General features: G+C 35.6%; 1 protein-coding gene across 1 annotated transcript in view; it reads left to right on the top strand.

The window, feature by feature from the left end:
* Positions 1-19,857, top strand: part of HCFC2 (host cell factor C2) — a 50,111-nt gene that overhangs the window by 7,915 nt on the left and 22,339 nt on the right. Inside the window, exons 4-9 of the mRNA XM_070370244.1 lie at positions 6,243-6,451; positions 7,195-7,279; positions 9,353-9,459; positions 9,568-9,756; positions 16,244-16,411; positions 16,934-16,986. Coding sequence (XP_070226345.1) covers positions 6,243-6,451; positions 7,195-7,279; positions 9,353-9,459; positions 9,568-9,756; positions 16,244-16,411; positions 16,934-16,986 — 811 coding nt within the window. The remainder of the gene's footprint in view (positions 1-6,242; positions 6,452-7,194; positions 7,280-9,352; positions 9,460-9,567; positions 9,757-16,243; positions 16,412-16,933; positions 16,987-19,857) is intronic.

Below are 19,857 nucleotides of genomic sequence, written 5' to 3'. Positions count from 1 at the left end.
AATTTTCCACATCCTTGCTAACATTTGTTATTGTCTGTCTTTTTGACTGTAGCCAACCTAGTGGGTATAAGGTCATGTCTTACGGTTTTGGTTTGCATTTCCCTATTGACCAATGATGTTGAGTTTCTTTTCATGAGCTTTTTAGCCATTTATATATCTTCTTTGGAGAAATTTCTGTTCAAATCTTTGTTCATTTTAAAATTAAATTGTTTGATATAGATGGCCAATAGGCACAAGAAAAGGTGCTGAACCTTGCTAATTATTAGAGAAGTGCAAATCAGAATAATAATCAGGTACCCCCTCACACTGGTCAGAATGGCCATCATTAAAAAGTCTACAAATAACAAATGCTCGAGAGGGTATGGAGAAAAGGAAACTCTCCTACACTGTTGATGGGAATATGAATTGGTATAGCCACTATGGAAAACAGTATGGAAGTTTCTAAAAAAACTAAAAGTTGTCATATGATCCAACAATCCCACTCCTGGGCATTTTTCCAGAAAAAACTATAATTAAAAAAGATACATTGCACACCTATGTTCATAGCAGCACAGTTCACAATACCCAAGGCATGGAAACAACCTAAATGTCCACAGACAGATGGATGGATAAAGAAGATGTGGTACATATATACAATGGAATACTGCTCGGCAATAAAAAAGAAGGCAATTTGCAATAACATGGATAGACCTAGAGATGATCATACTCAGTGAAGTAAGTCAAAAAGAGAAAGACAAATACCATATAATATCACTTATATGTGGAATCTAATATATGATACAAATAAACTTATTTATGAAACAGAAGTCGACTCACAGACATAGAGAACAGGCTTGTGGTTGCCATGGGGCAGGGATGGATTGAGAGTTTCAGGTTAGCAGGTGCAAACTGTCATATAGAGCTGGGTAAACAACAAGGTTCTGCTGTGTAGCACAGGGAACTATATTCAGTATCCTGTGATAAACCATCATAGAAAGGAATATAAAAAAATGTATATAGATATGTGTAACTGAGTCACTTTGCTGTACAACAGAAATTAATGTAACATTGTAAATCAACTATACTTCAATAAAATAAATTTAAAAAATAAAATTTAGTTGCTTGTATTCTTATTATTGAGTTGTAAGACTTCTTTATATATTCTAGATACAAGTATTTTTTTACAAAATCAAATATATGATTTGCAAATACGGATTATGCTTTTAGCATCCTTTTTAAGAACTGTTTGTCTGTCTTCAAGGTCATAAAGATTTGTTCCTCTATTTTGTTCTAAAAGTTCTATAGTTTTATCCTTTACATTTATATCTGTGATTCTTTTTGAGGTAATTTTTATGCCTGAAGTTACTGAGTAAATTCATCCTTTTACATACGGCTATTCAATTTTCCCTTGTAAAGATCATTGTAAAGATTACCCTTTTCTCATTATATTGTTTTGGCATCTTTGTTGACTATCAATTGACCATAAATGTAAGGGTTTATTTGTAGACTTCTAATTCTGTTCCACTGATCTATATTTCTGGTCTTATGCCAGTACCACACTGTCTTAGTTACTGGAGCTTTGTAGTAAGTTTTGAAATAGGAAGATCTAAGTTCTCAAATTTTATTTGTTTTTCAAGAATGTTTTCGCTATTCTGAATCCTTTGCATTTCTGTGTAAATTTTAGGATCATCTTGCCAGTTTCCGCAAAAAGTTCTCCTAAGATTTTGATAGGGAATATGTCAATATTTGGAGAGTTTCTATCTTATTAGTATTGAGTCTTCTAGTCTATAAACATAGAATGTCTCTACATTTATTTAGATCTTTAGGTTGTTGGTCAGCAATGTTTTCAGATTTTCAGTGTAGTAATCTTGCTCTTATTTTGTTAAATTTATTTTTCATCTTTTATTCTTTTTGACATTGTGACTAGATTTGGCTTCTTAATTTCATTTTTGGATTGTTTATTGCTGCTGCTGCTGCTGCTAAGTCGCTTCAGTCGTGTCTGACTCTGTGCGACCCCATAGACGGCAGCCCACCAGGCTCCCCTGTCCCTGGGATTCTCCAGGCAAGAACAAGGGAGTGGGTTGCCATTTCCTTCTCCAGTATATGAAAGTGAAAAGTGAAAGTGAAGTCATTCAGTCGTGTCTGACCCCCATGGACTGCAGCCTACCAGGGCTCCTCCGTCCATGGGATTTGCCAGGCAAGAGTACTGGAGTGGGGTGCCATTGCCTTCATTGCTAGATTACAGTTTTTCTTCTTATTACTGTTTTTTATATGTTCTACATATCTATATGTTCTAAATAATACTTTCCAAGTCTTTTGTTTACTCCCCCCCTTTTAAGAGTTTTCCTTTTTCCTTTATCAAGTATGATGATACATATATTTTAATGGCTTTCTGGCTCTGTGTCTTGCTTATTAAGAAGACTTTCCTATCCCAAAACTATAAAAATAATTTTTCTATCATTTTTTCTAGTACATTCACAGTTTTGCTTTTTATGTTTAAAATGTTAATGCACTTGCAATATATTTTTGTAGCTTTTTACTTTTTCTTCTGAATGAATTTTCAGTTCTCCCACAACCATTTGTTAAATAAGCCAATCTTCTTCCACCTCCCCACTGTTTTGAAGTCCCATCTCTGTCATATCTTAATTCTCATAGAAATGGGTCTTTTTCTAGTCTCTCCACCCCAGGGGTTACGAACTACTCTTTGTATGTAAAACTTGGCTTACTGCCTGTTTTTGCTAATAAGTTTCATTGGAACACAGCCATTCCTGTTTATATACATGTTGTCTCTGGCTGCTTTCTTATTAAAAGAACAGAATAGAATTGAACTTATTATATATAAAGTCTAAAATATTTACTATCTAAAAAATAAAATAAAATAAAATAAATAAAATATTTACTATCTAGCTCTTTATAGAAAAAATATTATCAGCTTTTATTCTAAACTCTATATTCTGTTTCATTAATATACTTAATATTTACCTATCATTAAGTGATGTTTGCTATAAGCTTCCATTATATGCCTTTGGTCAGATTAAGGAAGCTTTTTTTTAAAAAAAATATATATACATATATATATATATGAAGTATGTTGTTGTTCAGTCACTGAATCGTGTCCAATTCTTTACTTGTTTATGAAATATCATGTCATGTGCCTTGTGCTCAGTTGTGTCCAACTCTTTGACCCCACAGACTGTAACCTGCCAGGCTCCTTTGTGGATGGGATTATGAAGGATAGTTGGATAATATTATATAAGTTTTAAGTGTACAATATAGTGATTCACAATTTTTTGAGGTTATACTCCATTTATAGTTGTTACAAAATATTGGCTATATTCTCTGTGTTGTACAATATATTCTTGTAGCTTATTTTATACCTAATAGTTTGTACCTCTTCATCCCCTCCCTCTATGCCTCCTCCCTTCCCTCTTGCCACTGGTAACCATTACTTTGTCCTTTATATCTGTGAGTCTGTTTCTTTCTTGTTATACTTAGTAGTTTGTTGTATTTTTTTAAGTTCCTGTATATAAGGAAGTTTTCTTAAATCTGTAGTTTGATAATTCATTTTTTTCTCTTTTTAACCAAAAGTGTATGTTGAGCATAATTTAAAAATTTTTTCAAATGGAAAATTTTGTTATTATCACTAATATCTAGTTTTATTACACTCAATTAAAAAAATATGGTCTGTGGAGTTTCTTCTTTTTAGTGATTATTTTTGTGGTCTATTTCACAGTCATTTTTTGTAACCATTCCATAGTTGTTCATAGGAGCATGAGTTCTTGACTGTTCTTAAAAGGTTCTTTATTAAATCAGTGTCTTAAATTATTATTCAAAACTGTTCTATGCTGTAGATCTTGGTCATATCAGCTTCTGAATGAGATGTTAAAATCTCCCAGTATGATTGTGAATTTTTGTTTTGTTCCTTATATATATAATTTCAACCTGTGTATATTATTTTGTTACAAACTTACCTTTCGTAAATAGAACTAACAGTTAATTAGTATGAACTGTTTACAGCATACTGGCTGGCATTCATTCTGACCTGTTTAAATCTATGCCATATCAGTTGTTAAATAGTTTTATTATCATCCTTGCTATGCTTCCCTGGTGGCTCAGCTGGTAAAGAATCCACCTGCAATGTGGCAGACCTGGGTTTGATCCCTGGGTTGGGAATATCCCTAGGAGAAAGGAAAGGCTACCCACTTCAGTATTCTCGCCTGGAGAATTTCATGGACTGTATAGTCCTTGGAGTCGCAGAGTCGGATATATCTGAACGGCTTTCACTTTCACTTGTTGTTAATAACTTATAGTTGGATTGGGGTTCTTTTGATTCCCCTACACATTCCCTACCTTGAAGAGACTTTATTATAATCAGGAAGTTTTTTCCTGCCCATGTAATTTTATGTCTTCTATAAACTCTGCTTGTTGTTGCTTCTCCATACCCCTTTGTCTACCTTTGTAGATTTGTAAAAGCTGTGATGAGGGTGAATATTTGTGTAAGTGTATTTATATAATTTTTATTTCCTGTTCTGTGAACTGCCTATTTATACCTTTTACCTATGTCTATTGTGTGATTGGTTATTATCTTGATTTCTTGATTTTATGGGTCTTTATATTAAGAAAATTTAATCTCTTTTCTGTGATGTATACTAAATTGTTTTCAGGTTTTTTTTCTCTTGACACTGTTTATAGTTGTTTTTTCCCTATCCTATTTCTATAGATTATGCTTTTTTTCCCATCTTCCTTTTTCTTGATTTATTGGTTTTTTTTCTGATTCATTCTTTCCTTCTAATGATTTGAAAATTACACATGCTATTTCTGTGCTTCCTTTTGTTGCTTGGAAATTATCACACACATTTAAACCAAAGATACGTTTTCATCTTTGGAAATAGATTATCTGTAGCCTTTTTTTGCTTACTCCCTTTTTTCTGTTTTGTAGCATTGTGAATCTTATTCCAAATGACAGTAATGTTAAGAAATTAATTTTTTGTTTAGTCTTCCTCAGTGATTATTTAGACCTCACAACCACAGTTATCAACATCAATTTAAATTTAATTATAAATTACTAGTTTATTTGTACAACTATTTCTTTTATTCAGTGTATTCTTTCTTGTATTTCTTTTTATTTTTCATGAATGATCTAGAATCATTTTTTCGCAAAACAAATTATATGGCTAAACTTTGAAGTTTTATATGTTCTGAAATGTTTAATTTTGCCTTCATACTTGAGTAATAATTTGATTACTCAATTTATTGAGAAATAGATTCCTATGAAAATCATTTTGCAGAAAACATAGGAAACATCCATGTCACAGATGAGAAGTCTGATGCCAATTTCTAGGATAAAAAAGCTATGTAGGACATTGCTATGACATTATAGAGTGAAAATTTATAAAGAAAAAAAAGTTGCAAAGCAACATTTGTAGCATACCTTGCTTGTACGTATGTAGCTATCCATAGAGAGAGAGATCTTAAAGGGTATTTACTAATTATTGTCAGTAGTGATTGTTCTGGTTATCTAGTACCATATAATAAATTGCCCCAAAAGTTAGTGATGGAAAATAGCAACCATTGTATTGTGTCCATGGATTCTGTCCTTTGAAAATTCATACGGGAGACATCAGTGATGGCTAGGCCCTCAGATGGGAAGGCTTGAATGGTCACTCCCATGTCTGATGCCTCAGCTGGGATGGCTGAAGGATGGACTCAACTAGGACTGTTATCCTGTGTGCCTGCGTGTGTCCTGTTCAGATGGTGGTTTTCTGACAGTTGAACTTTCATGGAGGTTCAGGATTCCGAATGCAAGTGTTCAGTGGTGAAGCTGCATTGGCCTTCTGTGACTCAGCCCCAGAAGTCACATAGTGTCATTTCACTATACTCTATTAATTAAAGCAGTTGCAACCTACCCAGCACCAAGGGGAGTGGACATAAACCCTGCTTGCTGTAGGGAAGAAGGTCAGGGAATTTGAGGCTATGTTTTAAAACCATCATGGTATTGTCATGGACACGAGTGCTGGCTGTATGGTGACAGGTTTTTTTAATCTCTTCTGTTCACTGTTGATCCCCACAAGAGTGCCTGGTACACAGTAATGTTTGATAAATAGCATTGAATGAATGAGTTATGGGGTTTCTGCTCTCCTAATATTTTTCTGTACTGTATGACTTTTTCACAGTAAGCATATATTATTTTTATAAATAGAAATAAAAAGCAAATAAAAGATATATATTATATTAATGTTTTAATTTCTTTCATTATATCCTAGATATTTAAATGACTTCTATGAGTTGGAGCTACAGCATGGTTCTGGTGTTGTGGGTTGGAGCATTCCAGTGACTAAAGGGATTGTGCCTTCTCCAAGAGAATCCCACACAGCTGTTATATATTGCAAAAGAGATTCTGGAAGTCCTAAAATGTATGTTTTTGGTGGAATGTGTGGTGCTCGCCTGGATGATCTATGGCAACTTGACTTAGGTGAGCTTAAGTTGATTCAGGCTTAGAAATTCATTATGATTGATAAAGGCAAATATAAAAATTGCCTTGGAAAATATTTTTATTACAGTATTGAGTTGTACTTAGATTTAATATGAATGATTGCTGATGAGTCAAGTTGAACAAATGAATGTTTGATTTATGATAGTGACACTCCTGGGCTCCCTATAAGTAGAATCACCATATGTTCTGGTTTGCCTTTAATGGTCCTGTTTTATGCTTATTGTCCCATGTAATTATCAGTAGTACCTCCTTTCACTCTATAAAGTGTCCCAGTTGAGGATGATTGAATTTCTGTGGTTACCCTGTCTATAGTAAACTTGGCATTAGTAATGGTACAGCTGGTCGATAAAAAAAAACCCTTGCATAGCTATTTTAAGGTACTGTAGGAATGAATATTTGGAAGATGCATGTGCTGTCACTTCTGAGTGTCTTCTGCACAATGTGCTCTTACTTAAAATGTTAAAAACTTTAATCTAGTCTTAATTCAAAATTGTTTGCACCCTAAATACACCTCTCCATTGCAAATACTAACATTCAAGTATAAATAGATTGCTGTGATTGACAATTTGTGTCAGTTGGAAATGTTTAAGATGAAATTCAAATAATGGTTTTGAAACATTTTAGCTTCATTTTGGTAGGTCCCTTTTTTAAAAAATTTCTGGAAGTTGAGGTAATTCTCTATTATTAGATTAAGTTGCTAATATACTTGTTTTTATTTTTAGAAACTATGTCATGGTCAAAACCAGAAACTAAAGGGACAGTGCCACTTCCACGAAGCCTTCATACAGCCAGTGTTATAGGAAATAAGTATGGTGTTATTTTGTATTTTGGTCTTTTTTTCTTTTTAACAAACTTAAGAAAGATATGTACAAAGAAGAGTGATGCTGCTAGTTTCTTGAAGATGATTTGATAATGCTTGCTTGCACTAACTGAAACCAAAATAATATGTGCACAGGAGCTAAAGTAGCATGCATTTTCTTGTCACACTCTTTCTTCTGCTTCTTTGTATTCCTTACCTCATGCACAGAGTAGGTATTACATAAGGGTAAGGCAGGGTGATGTCAAACTTATCCGTCCTCCATCAATAGATTTGACACATGTAACTCATTGTTTCTTCTTACACATTTTTGGTAGTGCTTGATTCATACTCAGATGTATATTTAGCTTCTGTGTTTAATGATTATACTTTGGATGGCATTATGGATAGAAGGTGAACTCTGTAACCAGATTACCTGAATTCAGGTCTCAGCTTGGATACTTGTACTGTCTGTTCAGGGGCAAAGAAACTTAATCTGTCTGTACTTCAGATTACTCGAGTATCAGTCAGTTCAGTTCAGTCTCTCAGTCATGTCCGACTCTTTGTGACCCCATGGACTGCAGCACACCAGGCCTCCCTGTCCATCACCAACTCCCAGAGTTTACTCAAACTCATGTCCATTGAGTCAGTAATGCCATCCAACCATCTCATCCTCTGTCATCCCCTTCTCATCCCGCCTTCAATCTTACCCAGCATCAGGGTCTTTTCAAATAAGTCAGCTCTTCACATCAGGTGGCCAAAGTATTGGAATTTAAGCTTCAGCATCAGTCCTTCCAATGAATATTCAAGACCAATTTCTTTTAGGATGGACTGGTTGGATCTCCTTGCAGTCCAAGGGACTCTCAAGAGTCTTCTCCAACACCACAGTTCAAAGCATCAATTCTTTGGTGCTCAGCTTTCTTTATAGTCCAACTCTCACATCCATACATGACCACTGGAAAAATCATAGCCTTGACTAGACAGACCTTTGTTGGCAAAGTAATGTCTCTGCTTTTGAATATGCTAAGTTGGTCATAACTTTCCTTCCAAGGAGTGAGCATCTTCTAATTTCATGGCTGCAGTCACCATCTGCAGTGATTTTGGAGCCCCAAAAAATAAAGTCAGCCACTGTTTCCACTGTTTCCCCATCTATTTGCCATGAAGTGATGGGACCAGATGCCATGATCTTTGTTTTATGAATGTTGAGCTTTAAACCAACTCAAGTATAAAATGGGGATAACAGTAAAACCTCCTTCACAAGGCTCCCATGAGGACTGAATGAATCAGTACATGCAAAATGCTTCCAACAGTGCCAGGTACATAAAGAGCACTCCTTCAAGGTTAACTGTCATCAACAAGTTCCCTTTTTTATGCAACACTGAGCCAGGATTAGGAATATTGTTTCAAGTAGAATTTAAGTAAGTACTTATCTCTGTAGAGACTTTATCTTAAAGGTAATCTTTTAGGAGACAACAGTTATAATTTAGAACCTCATTAGTTCTTCTCAAAAATAACCATAAGCAAAATCTAATAAGATATTCATTTTTTTAAACAGCAGAACTCTTTTATAAAATGTGGTTTTCTACTGGAACTGTAATATAGAAAACAGATTTTAAAAAACAGAGCTTCTCTGGTTGGCGTGAGGCTACATGGCCTAATCTCTGCCTGATGAGCCTTACCTTTTCAGTAACCACTGGGTATGTCTCAAGAACCTTTAGGGCTCTGAGGAACATAGTTTAATGTTTTTTGTTTGATGATATCAGTGACCAAAGTTATATGAAACTGAATTCTCTTTGGTTACTATACACATCAATTCTAAATTTGACTTTCAATGTCCTGCTTCTGGCTGAGGTACCCCTTAGTATATTGCATACAATATTGATTTTTAAATGTGTTATAATTGAAATATTTCCTACTTTAAATAACTGGCCAGAGAGCAATTATTTTGATTCTGTATGGCTTCATAAACTCTAGAATGAAGACCACTTTATTCATTATCGTATTTGCATTTCCTTGACAGTGATAAGTGATAAGTGATTTTAAAAAGAAAACCAGCTCCTTTATGTTTTCCTTTTGTTGTTCAGGATGTACATCTTTGGTGGATGGGTTCCACATAAGGGGGAGAATATTGAGACTTCACCTCATGATTGTGAATGGAGGTGTACCAGTTCATTTTCTTACCTGAATCTTGGTGAGTCTTTTAAGAATTATTTACTAAAATAAAATTTATTAATAAAATAATTTTTATTATTTTGTCATTTAAGAGAAGTTGATCAGTCATGGATATTTCTATGTTTAGATACAGCAGAATGGACAACCCTAGTATCAGATTCTCAGGAAGATAAAAAAAATTCAAGACCAAGACCAAGAGCTGGACACTGTGCTGTTGCAATTGGCACTCGATTATATTTTTGGAGTGGAAGAGACGGCTACAAAAAAGCACTGAATAGTCAAGTTTGCTGCAAGGATCTTTGGTATCTTGATACTGGTAGGTAAGAGTATTTAACAAACAAAGTTTTTCCTTAGATAAATAATCAAGTAATGTCTATCTTTTGAGCTCGCTATCATGTCACTACCTCTCTTTTTCATAATTAAAAATGAATGGAAGAAATGATATATATAGATATTTTCCATTCTAGAGGAGTTTCTTAATTTCCCTTTCCTTGAGTTTAGAGTGAATTTAGTGACTCCCATCTGAAGAGTAGAGTATGGAAAGAGAAAACTAGTAGCTTTGCAGTGTAGAAACCTGGTAAGCATCACCTTAAGTAATCAAGGTCAGTATCACCAGTGATAAGTTGTGTTGGTATCAGTTAGTCCCTGCCTCCCATATCATGTGATAAGAAGATACTTCACCTCTGTGGTACTTTTCCCCAAAATGCATAATACCGTTCTAAATATGAGGACATATCAGACAAATCCAAACTGAGGGACATTCTAGATGTTTTACAGGATATGTGAACAATATTGTTCAAAAGTTTAAAGTGATAAAAAACAAGGAAAGACTAAGAAATAGTCACAGATTAGAGGAGACTAAGGAGATATGATGATTAAATATAAGGTGATATCCTGGAACAAAAACCATTTATTGAAAAAGTGGTAAAACCTGAATAGTCTGTAGTTTGGTTAATAAATAGTATTGTTTAGTTGTTCAGTTGTGTCCAGCTCTTTTGCAACCGCATGGACTGTGTAGCCTGCCAGGTTCCTCTGTCCATGGGATTTCCCAGGCAAGAATACTGGAGTGGGATGCCATTTCCTTCTCCAGGGGATCTTCCTGACCCAGGGATTGAACCTGTGTCTTCTGCATTGGCATGTAGATTCACCACTGAACCACAAGGGAAGCCTTGATAAATACTGTTATTCCAGAGTTCATTTCTTAGTTTTAACAAGTGTATTAGCATTAGGAAATAATGAGTAAAAGGTATATGGGAACTCTGCAATTCTTCTATAAATCTAAAATTATTCCAAAATAAAAAGTTTTTTTAAGAAGTATTATAATAAAAAACAATTTTTAGTATAGAACTCACATCCATTTTTCCATAAATATTTATTGATTTATTGGTTGACAGCTGTGAATAGGAACTGTTCTAAATGCTGAGAATAAATCAGTGAATAAGACTGATAACATCTGTCCTCTCAAAGAACTTATATTCTATAAGAGAGTGTGAGGATAGAAGGTTGATGGGTAGTTATCAGACAAATAAACAAAATAAATTTAGTTTTGGGTAAGTATCTGAAGACAGTAAAATAGAACAATAAGATAGTATTGGGAGGTACTAGGAATGGGGTGAAGTGGGGTGGCTACTGGAGAATGGGTAGTCAGGAAAGGGTGAACTGGCATTTGAGATGTAATCCAAATGAAGAGGGCATGACAACCCATTCCAGTATTCTTGCCTGGAGAATCCCATGGACAGAGGAGCCTGGCGGTCTACAGTCTATAGGGTTGCAAAGAGTCGGACATGACTGAAGCGATTTAGCACAGCACAGCACCAAATGATGAGAGAGTGCTATCCATGTAAAAAATGGGGAGGGGACACTACAGGAAGTATGAAAAGCAAGTATGAGGGCCCTGAGATGGGAATACCTGGCATGTTTGGCACTAGATCTGAGCTGAGTAAAAGAGTGTAGGCATGGAGATTAGAGTGATGACCACAGGGCAGATCATGTAGGACCTGGAACATCATGGTCAAGATTGCATTGTTTTTAAAATACAATGGTAGAGGGATTTATTAGTTTGGAGGAGAGATGTGTCATAATCTGATGTGTATTTTGGAATTGTCAATGAACTTGTGTGGAAAATAAATTGTAGGGGGCAAAAGTAGACACAGAGAGAAAAAAGAGGCTTTTGCAGTCGTCAAAGAAATCTTCGACTCTAGAGGTGGAGAGAGTGGAGAAGTTTGAAATGTATTTTACACTTCTTGTTAACAGAACTGACTGATGAGTTGGTGTGGCAGTTGACAGAAAGAGAAAAAAACGATGACGTTTTTACCTTGAATAATGTGGCATTATTTCCATTTACTGAGATGGGAAAGATTGTGGAGAAAACAGGCTTGTGGAGAAAATGAAAAGTTCCATTTAAACCTTGCTAAGTTTGAAATAAGGAGATCAGTTAAGCAGTTGAGGGAATAAAGAAATCTGGAAGGCAGTAGAGAAATCAGATCTGGAGACATAATATGTGTTGTTTTATGAGAAAAGCAGTTATAAAACATACCTATGATTCCAGTTTTTCTTTTAAGTGTATAAACAGGAAAATCTGTAAGGGTATACTGTGTACCAAAGTGATAATAGCTAAGAGGTGAGAGTATACATTTTTTAAAAAGGTTTTCTCTCTTATCTGTATTTTCTGCAGTAGCATGTGTTGCTTTTATAATGTAGAAAGTTTAATTTTAAAATTAAGATTTAAAATTTTTTCAAGATACTTGAAAAAGTAATAAATGGAACAATTAAGTTAGAGGCTAAATGCTTTCTATGCAAAAAGTAGAAAAATGAACATATTAGGCTAGGAGTTAGGAAAAAAATACAGAAAATTGAACTTATGATTCATCTTTGAAGTTGGGAATTATGAGCTGATGTCTAAGGATAAGATTCTAATCAGTCTCTGAGATTAAAAGAAAAATGTGCACATATAAATTTTTTCCAGTAGCAACTATGTTACTCTAACAAGATTATCTAAGAGATCTGAGACTTTTAAAAGATTAAAAATCACTGTCTCTGAATGGCCAGTTTTTCATAAACCTTTCCATAAAAGGCTATAGACAGGAATATCTGTCTAAAAGTAATCATGGCCACTATCATGAAGATAAAATTTAGATTTTGCTTTTTCTCTTGCTAACTTGGCATCAGTTTGGGTAGGGGAGGGATATAAAGATTCTTCATCTTGCCTTTTTTTTAAACTTTTAGTTAAGTTTTGTGCACTTGAGAACATATAAAGATTAGTATACTTCCATAAGGTGTTTTAAAAAATGAAAAACAGCAGTCTTTTGCTCCCACTTTCCTCCCATCTTACTTGTTTCACAAGCATGTGCTTTCAGGTTTGTTAAACAGTTCCTATGGTATTTACCTTCATAGCTCCATATGACATGAATATATTACTCTTTTTTCAGTTTAGTCATAATATGCTCATTTTTCAAACTGTGGAAGTCATGGAAGTCAAGGATTTCTCACTTCTTCCCACCACTCCTTACCTCTCTCCTATGTACCTTTTCTAACCCCCACTCTCTCAGTCTGACTGATTATGATCACACCATCATTTTGTTAGATGAGAGTTCAGTGTTTTACATTCAGTTCAGTTCAGTTGCTCAGTCATGTCTGACTCTTTGAGACCCCATGAACTGCAGCATGCCAGGCCTCCCTGTCCATCACCAACTCCCAGAGTCCACCCAAACGCATGTCCATTGAGTTGATGATGCCATCCAACCATCTCATCCTCTGTTGTCCCCTTTTCCTCCTGCCCTCAATCTTTCCCAGCATCAGGGTCTTTTCAAATGAGTCAGCTCTTCCCATCAGGTGGCCAAGGTATTGGAGTTTCAGCTTCAACATCAGTCCTTCCAATGAACACCCAGGACTGATCTCCTTTAGGATGGACTGGTTGGACCTCCTTGCAGTCCAAGGGATTCTCAATAACCTTCTCCAACACCACAGTTCAAAAGCATCAATTCTTGGGCGCTCAGCTCTCTTTATAGTCCAACTCTCACATACATACATGACCACTGGAAAAACCATAGCCTTGACTAGATGGACCTTTAACCATATAAACATATTAACAGGTAAGCTATGTAGAATACCTAGAGAGGTGATTATCTCTCTTGTACAACTTCTTCATTTGCTTTGGATTAGTAATGGTCACCTTGTTTTAGATTTGTATATATTTACCACTAATTCAGTCTATGCTCTCTTGTTTAAATCTTCTCTCATTATGGTTAGATGCATCAGATATTCTATCAGATTTCCTCACCTTGAAGAAATTTCTCCTCCTCCAATCTGGGATGTAAAGGGTATATTGGAACTCTGCCTTCTACAGATTAAACACACCTATCCTCTTAGAGTTTCCCTTCGTCATCTTCCTGAGGATGTCTTTGGCTTATCACCTGTGCTGGATTCCCTGCTTCCTGGATCTCTTATTTTCCCCTTTCTTAGTTTACTTCCTCATTTTTTGTAGAACACATCCCAGGAAAAGGGTGCATAGGTGATATATTTATTTTGAGATTTTGCATTGTTTGAAAATACATTCAGTATTCCTTCCCACCACATTGGCAGTTTGAGTGGAAATAGAGTTGTATATTGGAAGTCATTATCCTTCAGAATTTTGGAAGCTGGGGAAAATATTTTTCGAAAGGTGTTATATTGTATTCAAACTTCTGGTGTTTTTGTTGAGAAGTCTAAACCACTTCTGATTTTTGGCCCTTTTAAATGTGAACTTCCCCCTCATGCTTAATAGCTTTTAGGATTTTTTCCTTGTCACTACTGTTCTTAAATTTTATGATATGTGTTGTATGTCTTGTTGTGTGTCTTTTTTTAATTCCTTGTGTTGAGTACTCAGTGAGTCCATTCAGTCTGGAAGCTCATGTTCTTCAGTTGTAGAAATTTTCTTGATTTATTTCACTGATTTACACCCTGCTGTTTTCTCTATTTTTCTTCATGTAACTTCTGTTATGTGGGTGGTGTATCTTCTGGACTTGTCTATTTGTCTGCTTTTTCTTAGGTATGGGTTGCCTTACTTTGAGACACATAAATAAACTGAGTTGTGAATAGGATCATGGAGGAATTTACATGGGAGTAGTTGAAGGAACTTGGCTTAATTATCCTGTAAAATAGGGTCATAAGACTTTTTTTGGTAAAGACCCAGAGGGTAGATATTTTAAGTTTTGTGTGCCATATGATCTCTGTTATCGAAGTCACTCAGTCATGTCCAACTCTTTGCAACCCCGTGGACTGTAGCCCACCAAGCTCCTCCGTCCATGGGATTCTCCAGGCAAGAATACTGGAGTGGGTTGCCATTTCCTTCTCCAGGGCATCCTCCCGACCCAGGGATTGAACCCAGGTCTCCCACATTGCAGGCAGATGCTTTAACCTCTGAGCCACCAGGGAAGCCCCCATGATCTCTATTACAACTACTCAACTCTACTGGTGTAGCATAAAAGGAGTCATGTTGTTGTTTAGTTGTTTAATCCTGTCTGACTCTTTTGCAACCCTGTGGACTGTAGCCCTCCAGTCTCCTTTGTCCGTGGGATTTCCCAGGCAAGAATACTGGAGTGGACTGTCATTTCCTTCTCCAGGGGATCTTCCCTACCCAGGGATAGAGATCTTCCCTACTCTTTCCCTTCCCTTCCCTTCAAACCCACAGGGAAGCCCAAAAACTGGACTCATAGCCAATGCATAAACAAATGAACATAGGTGTATTTCAGTAAAACTTTATTTACAAAAGTAGGCATAAACTGGATCTGGCCCATGAGCCATAGTTTGTTTTTGCTGACCCCTATTCTAAAAGATACAAAGAGATAGATATTAGACTTGTTATATAAAGATTATAACTTACAGATTTCGGCTCAGTGAACTGAAACTGTTAGGCGTTCAGTCGTGTCCAACTCTCTTTGTGACTGCATGAACTGTGACCCACCAGGCTTCTCTGTCCATGGAATTCTCCAGGCAAGAATACTGGAGTGGGTTGCCATTTCCTTCCCCAGGGGATCTTCCCAACCCAGGAATCAAACCTGAGTCTTCCGCTGCAGGCAGATTCTTTGCCCTCTGAGCCACCAAGGAATTTCAACTGACTAGAAGAATAGATTTTCCTTATGTAACTGTCTAGAGATGGAATATACTGCTCTGGGATTTGTGAGTTCCCTAATTTGGTAGGTAAGCAAAAAGAAAACTGGGATATTGTAGAAGTAATTTTAGGTACTTTTTTCCAGTTCTAAGAGTCCATGATTGTAACTTGTTTTAGAAATGTTGGTAATATTTTATGCCAAAATAATTACCTGTTTTGAGTAGTACAAGTTTTGATAAGAAGGTATTAACTTCAAAGAAGTTATGTTTTTCCAAAATATCAGCTCTAAATCATATTTGCTAACATTAACAGTATTTCTAACATGTATTCTCTTGGCTTAAAATTGGCTCATAAAATTAAAAGCTCCTGAAGAAGGTAAAATATTTATAGCTGTAACTGTCAAGTACTTGGTTTTCCCCCCTCTTCTAGGATTAATTTTTTTTTTTAAATTTGGTGACTCAGCTTAGACCTGGATTATTTTGTTTGTAGTTTTATTTGCCTAAGTAATTAGATAAATACATTGAATCAGAACTCTAAATTATTTTCATTTGACCTGCTATAGCTTTTCTTATCTGAGTAAATTTTTTCCCTCTTAGTGAACAGATGAAATATTCATTGCTTTTATTGTTTTCAGAATTCCAGGTCTGTACAAACTATATAGAGAAACTGTTGATACATTTGAAACTTAAATACTTAATCCAGTTTTGTTCTTTAGAGAAACCACCGGCACCATCACAAGTACAACTGATCAAAGCCACTACCAATTCTTTTCATGTCAAATGGGATGAAGTGCCTACAGTCGAGGGCTATCTTTTGCAGTTGAATACAGACTTGCCATACCAAGCTGTATCATCAGATCCTTCAGCATCACCAAATATGCAAGGTAGTATAATTTTCACACTTAGAGCATGTATGCTCATATGCTTTATGAAAAAAAGATAACTATAGAAAAGCTTGTGATTAGATCTGGTTTAAGAAATGTTATGCTATGATGTTTCCTACCTGGTAAATCAACTATGTTTCAACTCTGAAACTTGGCTGTATTACCATCATGATATAGTAGAACACATACATATGTAGGGTAGAATGTTTTTTTTGTAGTTCATTTCGATGTGCTTTCTTAATTTGACATGATACTTGTTTAATTAGTTTTTGTAAATATTTCAGCTTTCAAAAATATTTTTAACTAACAGGCATTTGGAAAGTAAAAGCAAATTTAATTTTACATGTTCTTCCAAAAAGGATTTAAATCAACTATTAAGCAGACTATTAAGAAAACAGATAAACTTTGATAGTTACTACTTTTTAAACCTTTAATATGTAACTTTTAAAAATATTTGATTGTAACATATTTTCTTGGAAGTTTATTTATAGCATATCAGTCTGAACTTTCCTATTCCTACAGGAGTCAGGATGGACCCTCACAGACAAGGCAGTAATAGCATCATTCCTAACAGTGTAAGTTGAAAAAATGTATAATGGTAAATGAATGTTTATGGTTATAGTGCCAGTTTTTATTAATATTTTATATTACCTTAGGATAGGGAGTCTCAACCATGGCTATACATCACATTCACCTCTGAGATGAAAAACAGATAAACACAGGTTCCCATGCCTTTCCCCAGATCCAGTGAAACAGAATCTTTAAGATGATGAACAGGTAACTGTTTTTAAGGAAAGCTCTGCATATCATTGTGACAGTAGCCTGAATTAAGAACCCTTGGCTGGGAGATTGAAGTCTCATTGCACATAGTATCAGAGGCTAATATACACATAAGCATACACACCATATATATTAAAAAAATAAATTTAGGTGGTACTACAAGGTTTATAATAAAAAGCAACAGTCCCCTACTCTGTTCCTATTTGCTCTTGATCCTGCCTCTCTAGAAACTACTACTTTCAAATATTTTATCTTTCTTCTGTATCTACCTTTATGCGTATAAATAAAATCCTTGTGCTGCCACTTCCTGACTTTCTAGTTTTAGATCAATTGTCTTCAATAATGGAAGATGAAGATTTTTTTTGTCTCTTAAAATATTGCTGTTTCCTCCCCTTTCTCTTCACATGCACTTATAATATTTTTAGTTGAATCATTATGTGATATTTACATTGTGATGATGACATACTCAGAGCTGAGCCCTGTAATGTGCTATGAACATTGTTCCTTTTTCATGTAATTTTTTGTTTTTCTTGGCATTGTTAACTGCCTTACTCTTTGATTTGCTTGATTTTCTTCTTGCCTATCATTAATTCATACTCTGATTTTCCAATAAAATAATAAAACTCAAAATATTTGAACATATAGTTTCTTTTTTCTTTCTTTACCACCTCTTTGCCCCCATAACCATCCCTACAGAAACCTCTGTCTTGATGCTCTAGTTTGTACTAATTCTTCTCTAAGTCTGCTACTCAGCTGTAATCTTAAAACTTCCATTTGTTTCTTTTTTAAAAAACAAATTTTATTTATTTTTAAATTTTTGGCTGTGCTAGGTCTTCTTTGCTGCATGTAGCCTTTCTCTAGTTGTGGCTAGTAAGGGCTGCTCTCCAGTTGTGGTGCATGGGCTCTTTTTCCTCTCCCCTTTTTTCTTATTTTTTAATTGGAGGAAAATTTCTTTACAATGTGTTGGTTTCTGCTGTACAACAGTGTGAATTAGTCATAAAGAATTTGCCTGCCAATATAGGGGACATGGGTTCAATCCCTGGTCTGGGAAGATTCCACACGCTGCAGGGCAATTAAGCCTGTGCACCACAGCTACCAAAGCCTGCGCTCCCCAGAGCCAGTGCTCCTCAACAAGAGAAGCCACAGCAGTAGCTGTGGCACACAGGCTTAGTTACTCCACAGCATGTGGAATCTGCCCAGACCAGAGACTGAATCCATGTCCCCTGCAGACAACTTCTTAACCACTGGGCCACCAGGGAAGTCCCCGTTTGTTTTTTATTGTAAGCTTCTTTTATCTCTTTTCTGTGTTGGAGCCTATGTTTCTTGATCTCACGTCATTCTCTTTTTTTGATATTCTCCAATAGTTTCCTGAGAAAGGGAGTATGAAAGGTAAACTTTTTAAGGTCTTCCATATCTGAAAATGCCTCTTCTCTGTTTACATTTGGTTGGTAGTTTGGCTGTGTTATAGAATTCTATATTGGAAATGTTTTCCTGAGAAACTGAAAGGCATTTTTCTACTGTCTTGTAGCATTCAGTGATGCTGTTAAGAAGTCGGATGCCACTTGGATTCCTGATCATTTACATGAGACCTAATTGTTTCATTTTAATCCCCAGTTCTCAGAAATTTCAACAAGGATGTACCTTACAGTGTATGTCTTTGCTTTATTCACTGTGCTGTCCCTTCAATGGCCTGTGTCATTCTGGGAACTTAGGGCTTTCATTACTGATTATTTCTTCTTTCCACATTCTCTTTTTTTTTGTTACTCCTGTTATTGAATGATGGTACTCCTGAACTAATCCTCTGATTTAACTTTTTATTTTCTATCTTTTCTTCTGTCTGGTCTGCTTTCTGAAAAGTTTCTTCATTTGTATTATAAATCTCTTATTCAATTTTTAAATATATTCAGCCACATAGTTACTCTCTAAAAGCCTGATCCTACTCTTTCTTTCTTTTATGGCATTTTATTTTTGCTTCAAAAATATAATATCTCTCTTATCTCTTCAAGAATTATGCTTCTTTAAAAAAAGGTTGAGTTATATTCTGCTCTCAGCATTATTTCTTTTTTTCAAGCTCCCTTTAAAAAAAGTTGGTCTTGGACTTCCATATTAGAGCCTGTCAACAAATGTCTGGTGATGCTTAGTATCCTTTCATGTTTAAAGTGAGGCATTAAAAAGGAGCTTGGAGGCTGTCTTAGTCCATTTGGTCTGCTCTAGCAAAATACCATAGCCTAGATGGCTTATAAACAAGAGAAATTTATTTCCTGCATTTCTGGAGTCTGGAAGTCCAAGATCAGGGCACCTGTATGGTCGAGTTCTGGTAAGGAACCTCTGCAGGGTTGCACACTGCTAACTTATCATTGTATCCTCACATGGTGGAAGGAACAACTGATCTTTCTTGGCCACTTTTATAAGGGCACTAGTCACAGCCCAAAGGTGCTGCTTTCTGATACCATTACCTTGGGGGTTAGATTCAACATATAATTGCAGGGGACACAAATATTCAGACCATAGTGGCTCTATGCATATGGGCATGTTTGGTTAGTAGACCTTAAGGAGGGTTTCTGAGTGAGAATCCACAAATACTAGTATCTTTTCTCTTGGACCATTGGGTTTCCTCTGAGACTTCTCCAGCCTCTTGCTTACGGGTTTTAAGCCTGGAGCTTAAT

The sequence above is a fragment of the Bos mutus genome, chromosome 5 (assembly GCF_027580195.1).
Source record: "Bos mutus isolate GX-2022 chromosome 5, NWIPB_WYAK_1.1, whole genome shotgun sequence".
In the NCBI taxonomy this organism is placed as follows: domain Eukaryota; kingdom Metazoa; phylum Chordata; class Mammalia; order Artiodactyla; family Bovidae; genus Bos; species Bos mutus.
The sequence above is the reverse complement of the archived record's forward strand: the minus strand, read 5'-3'. Positions and strand labels throughout refer to the sequence as shown.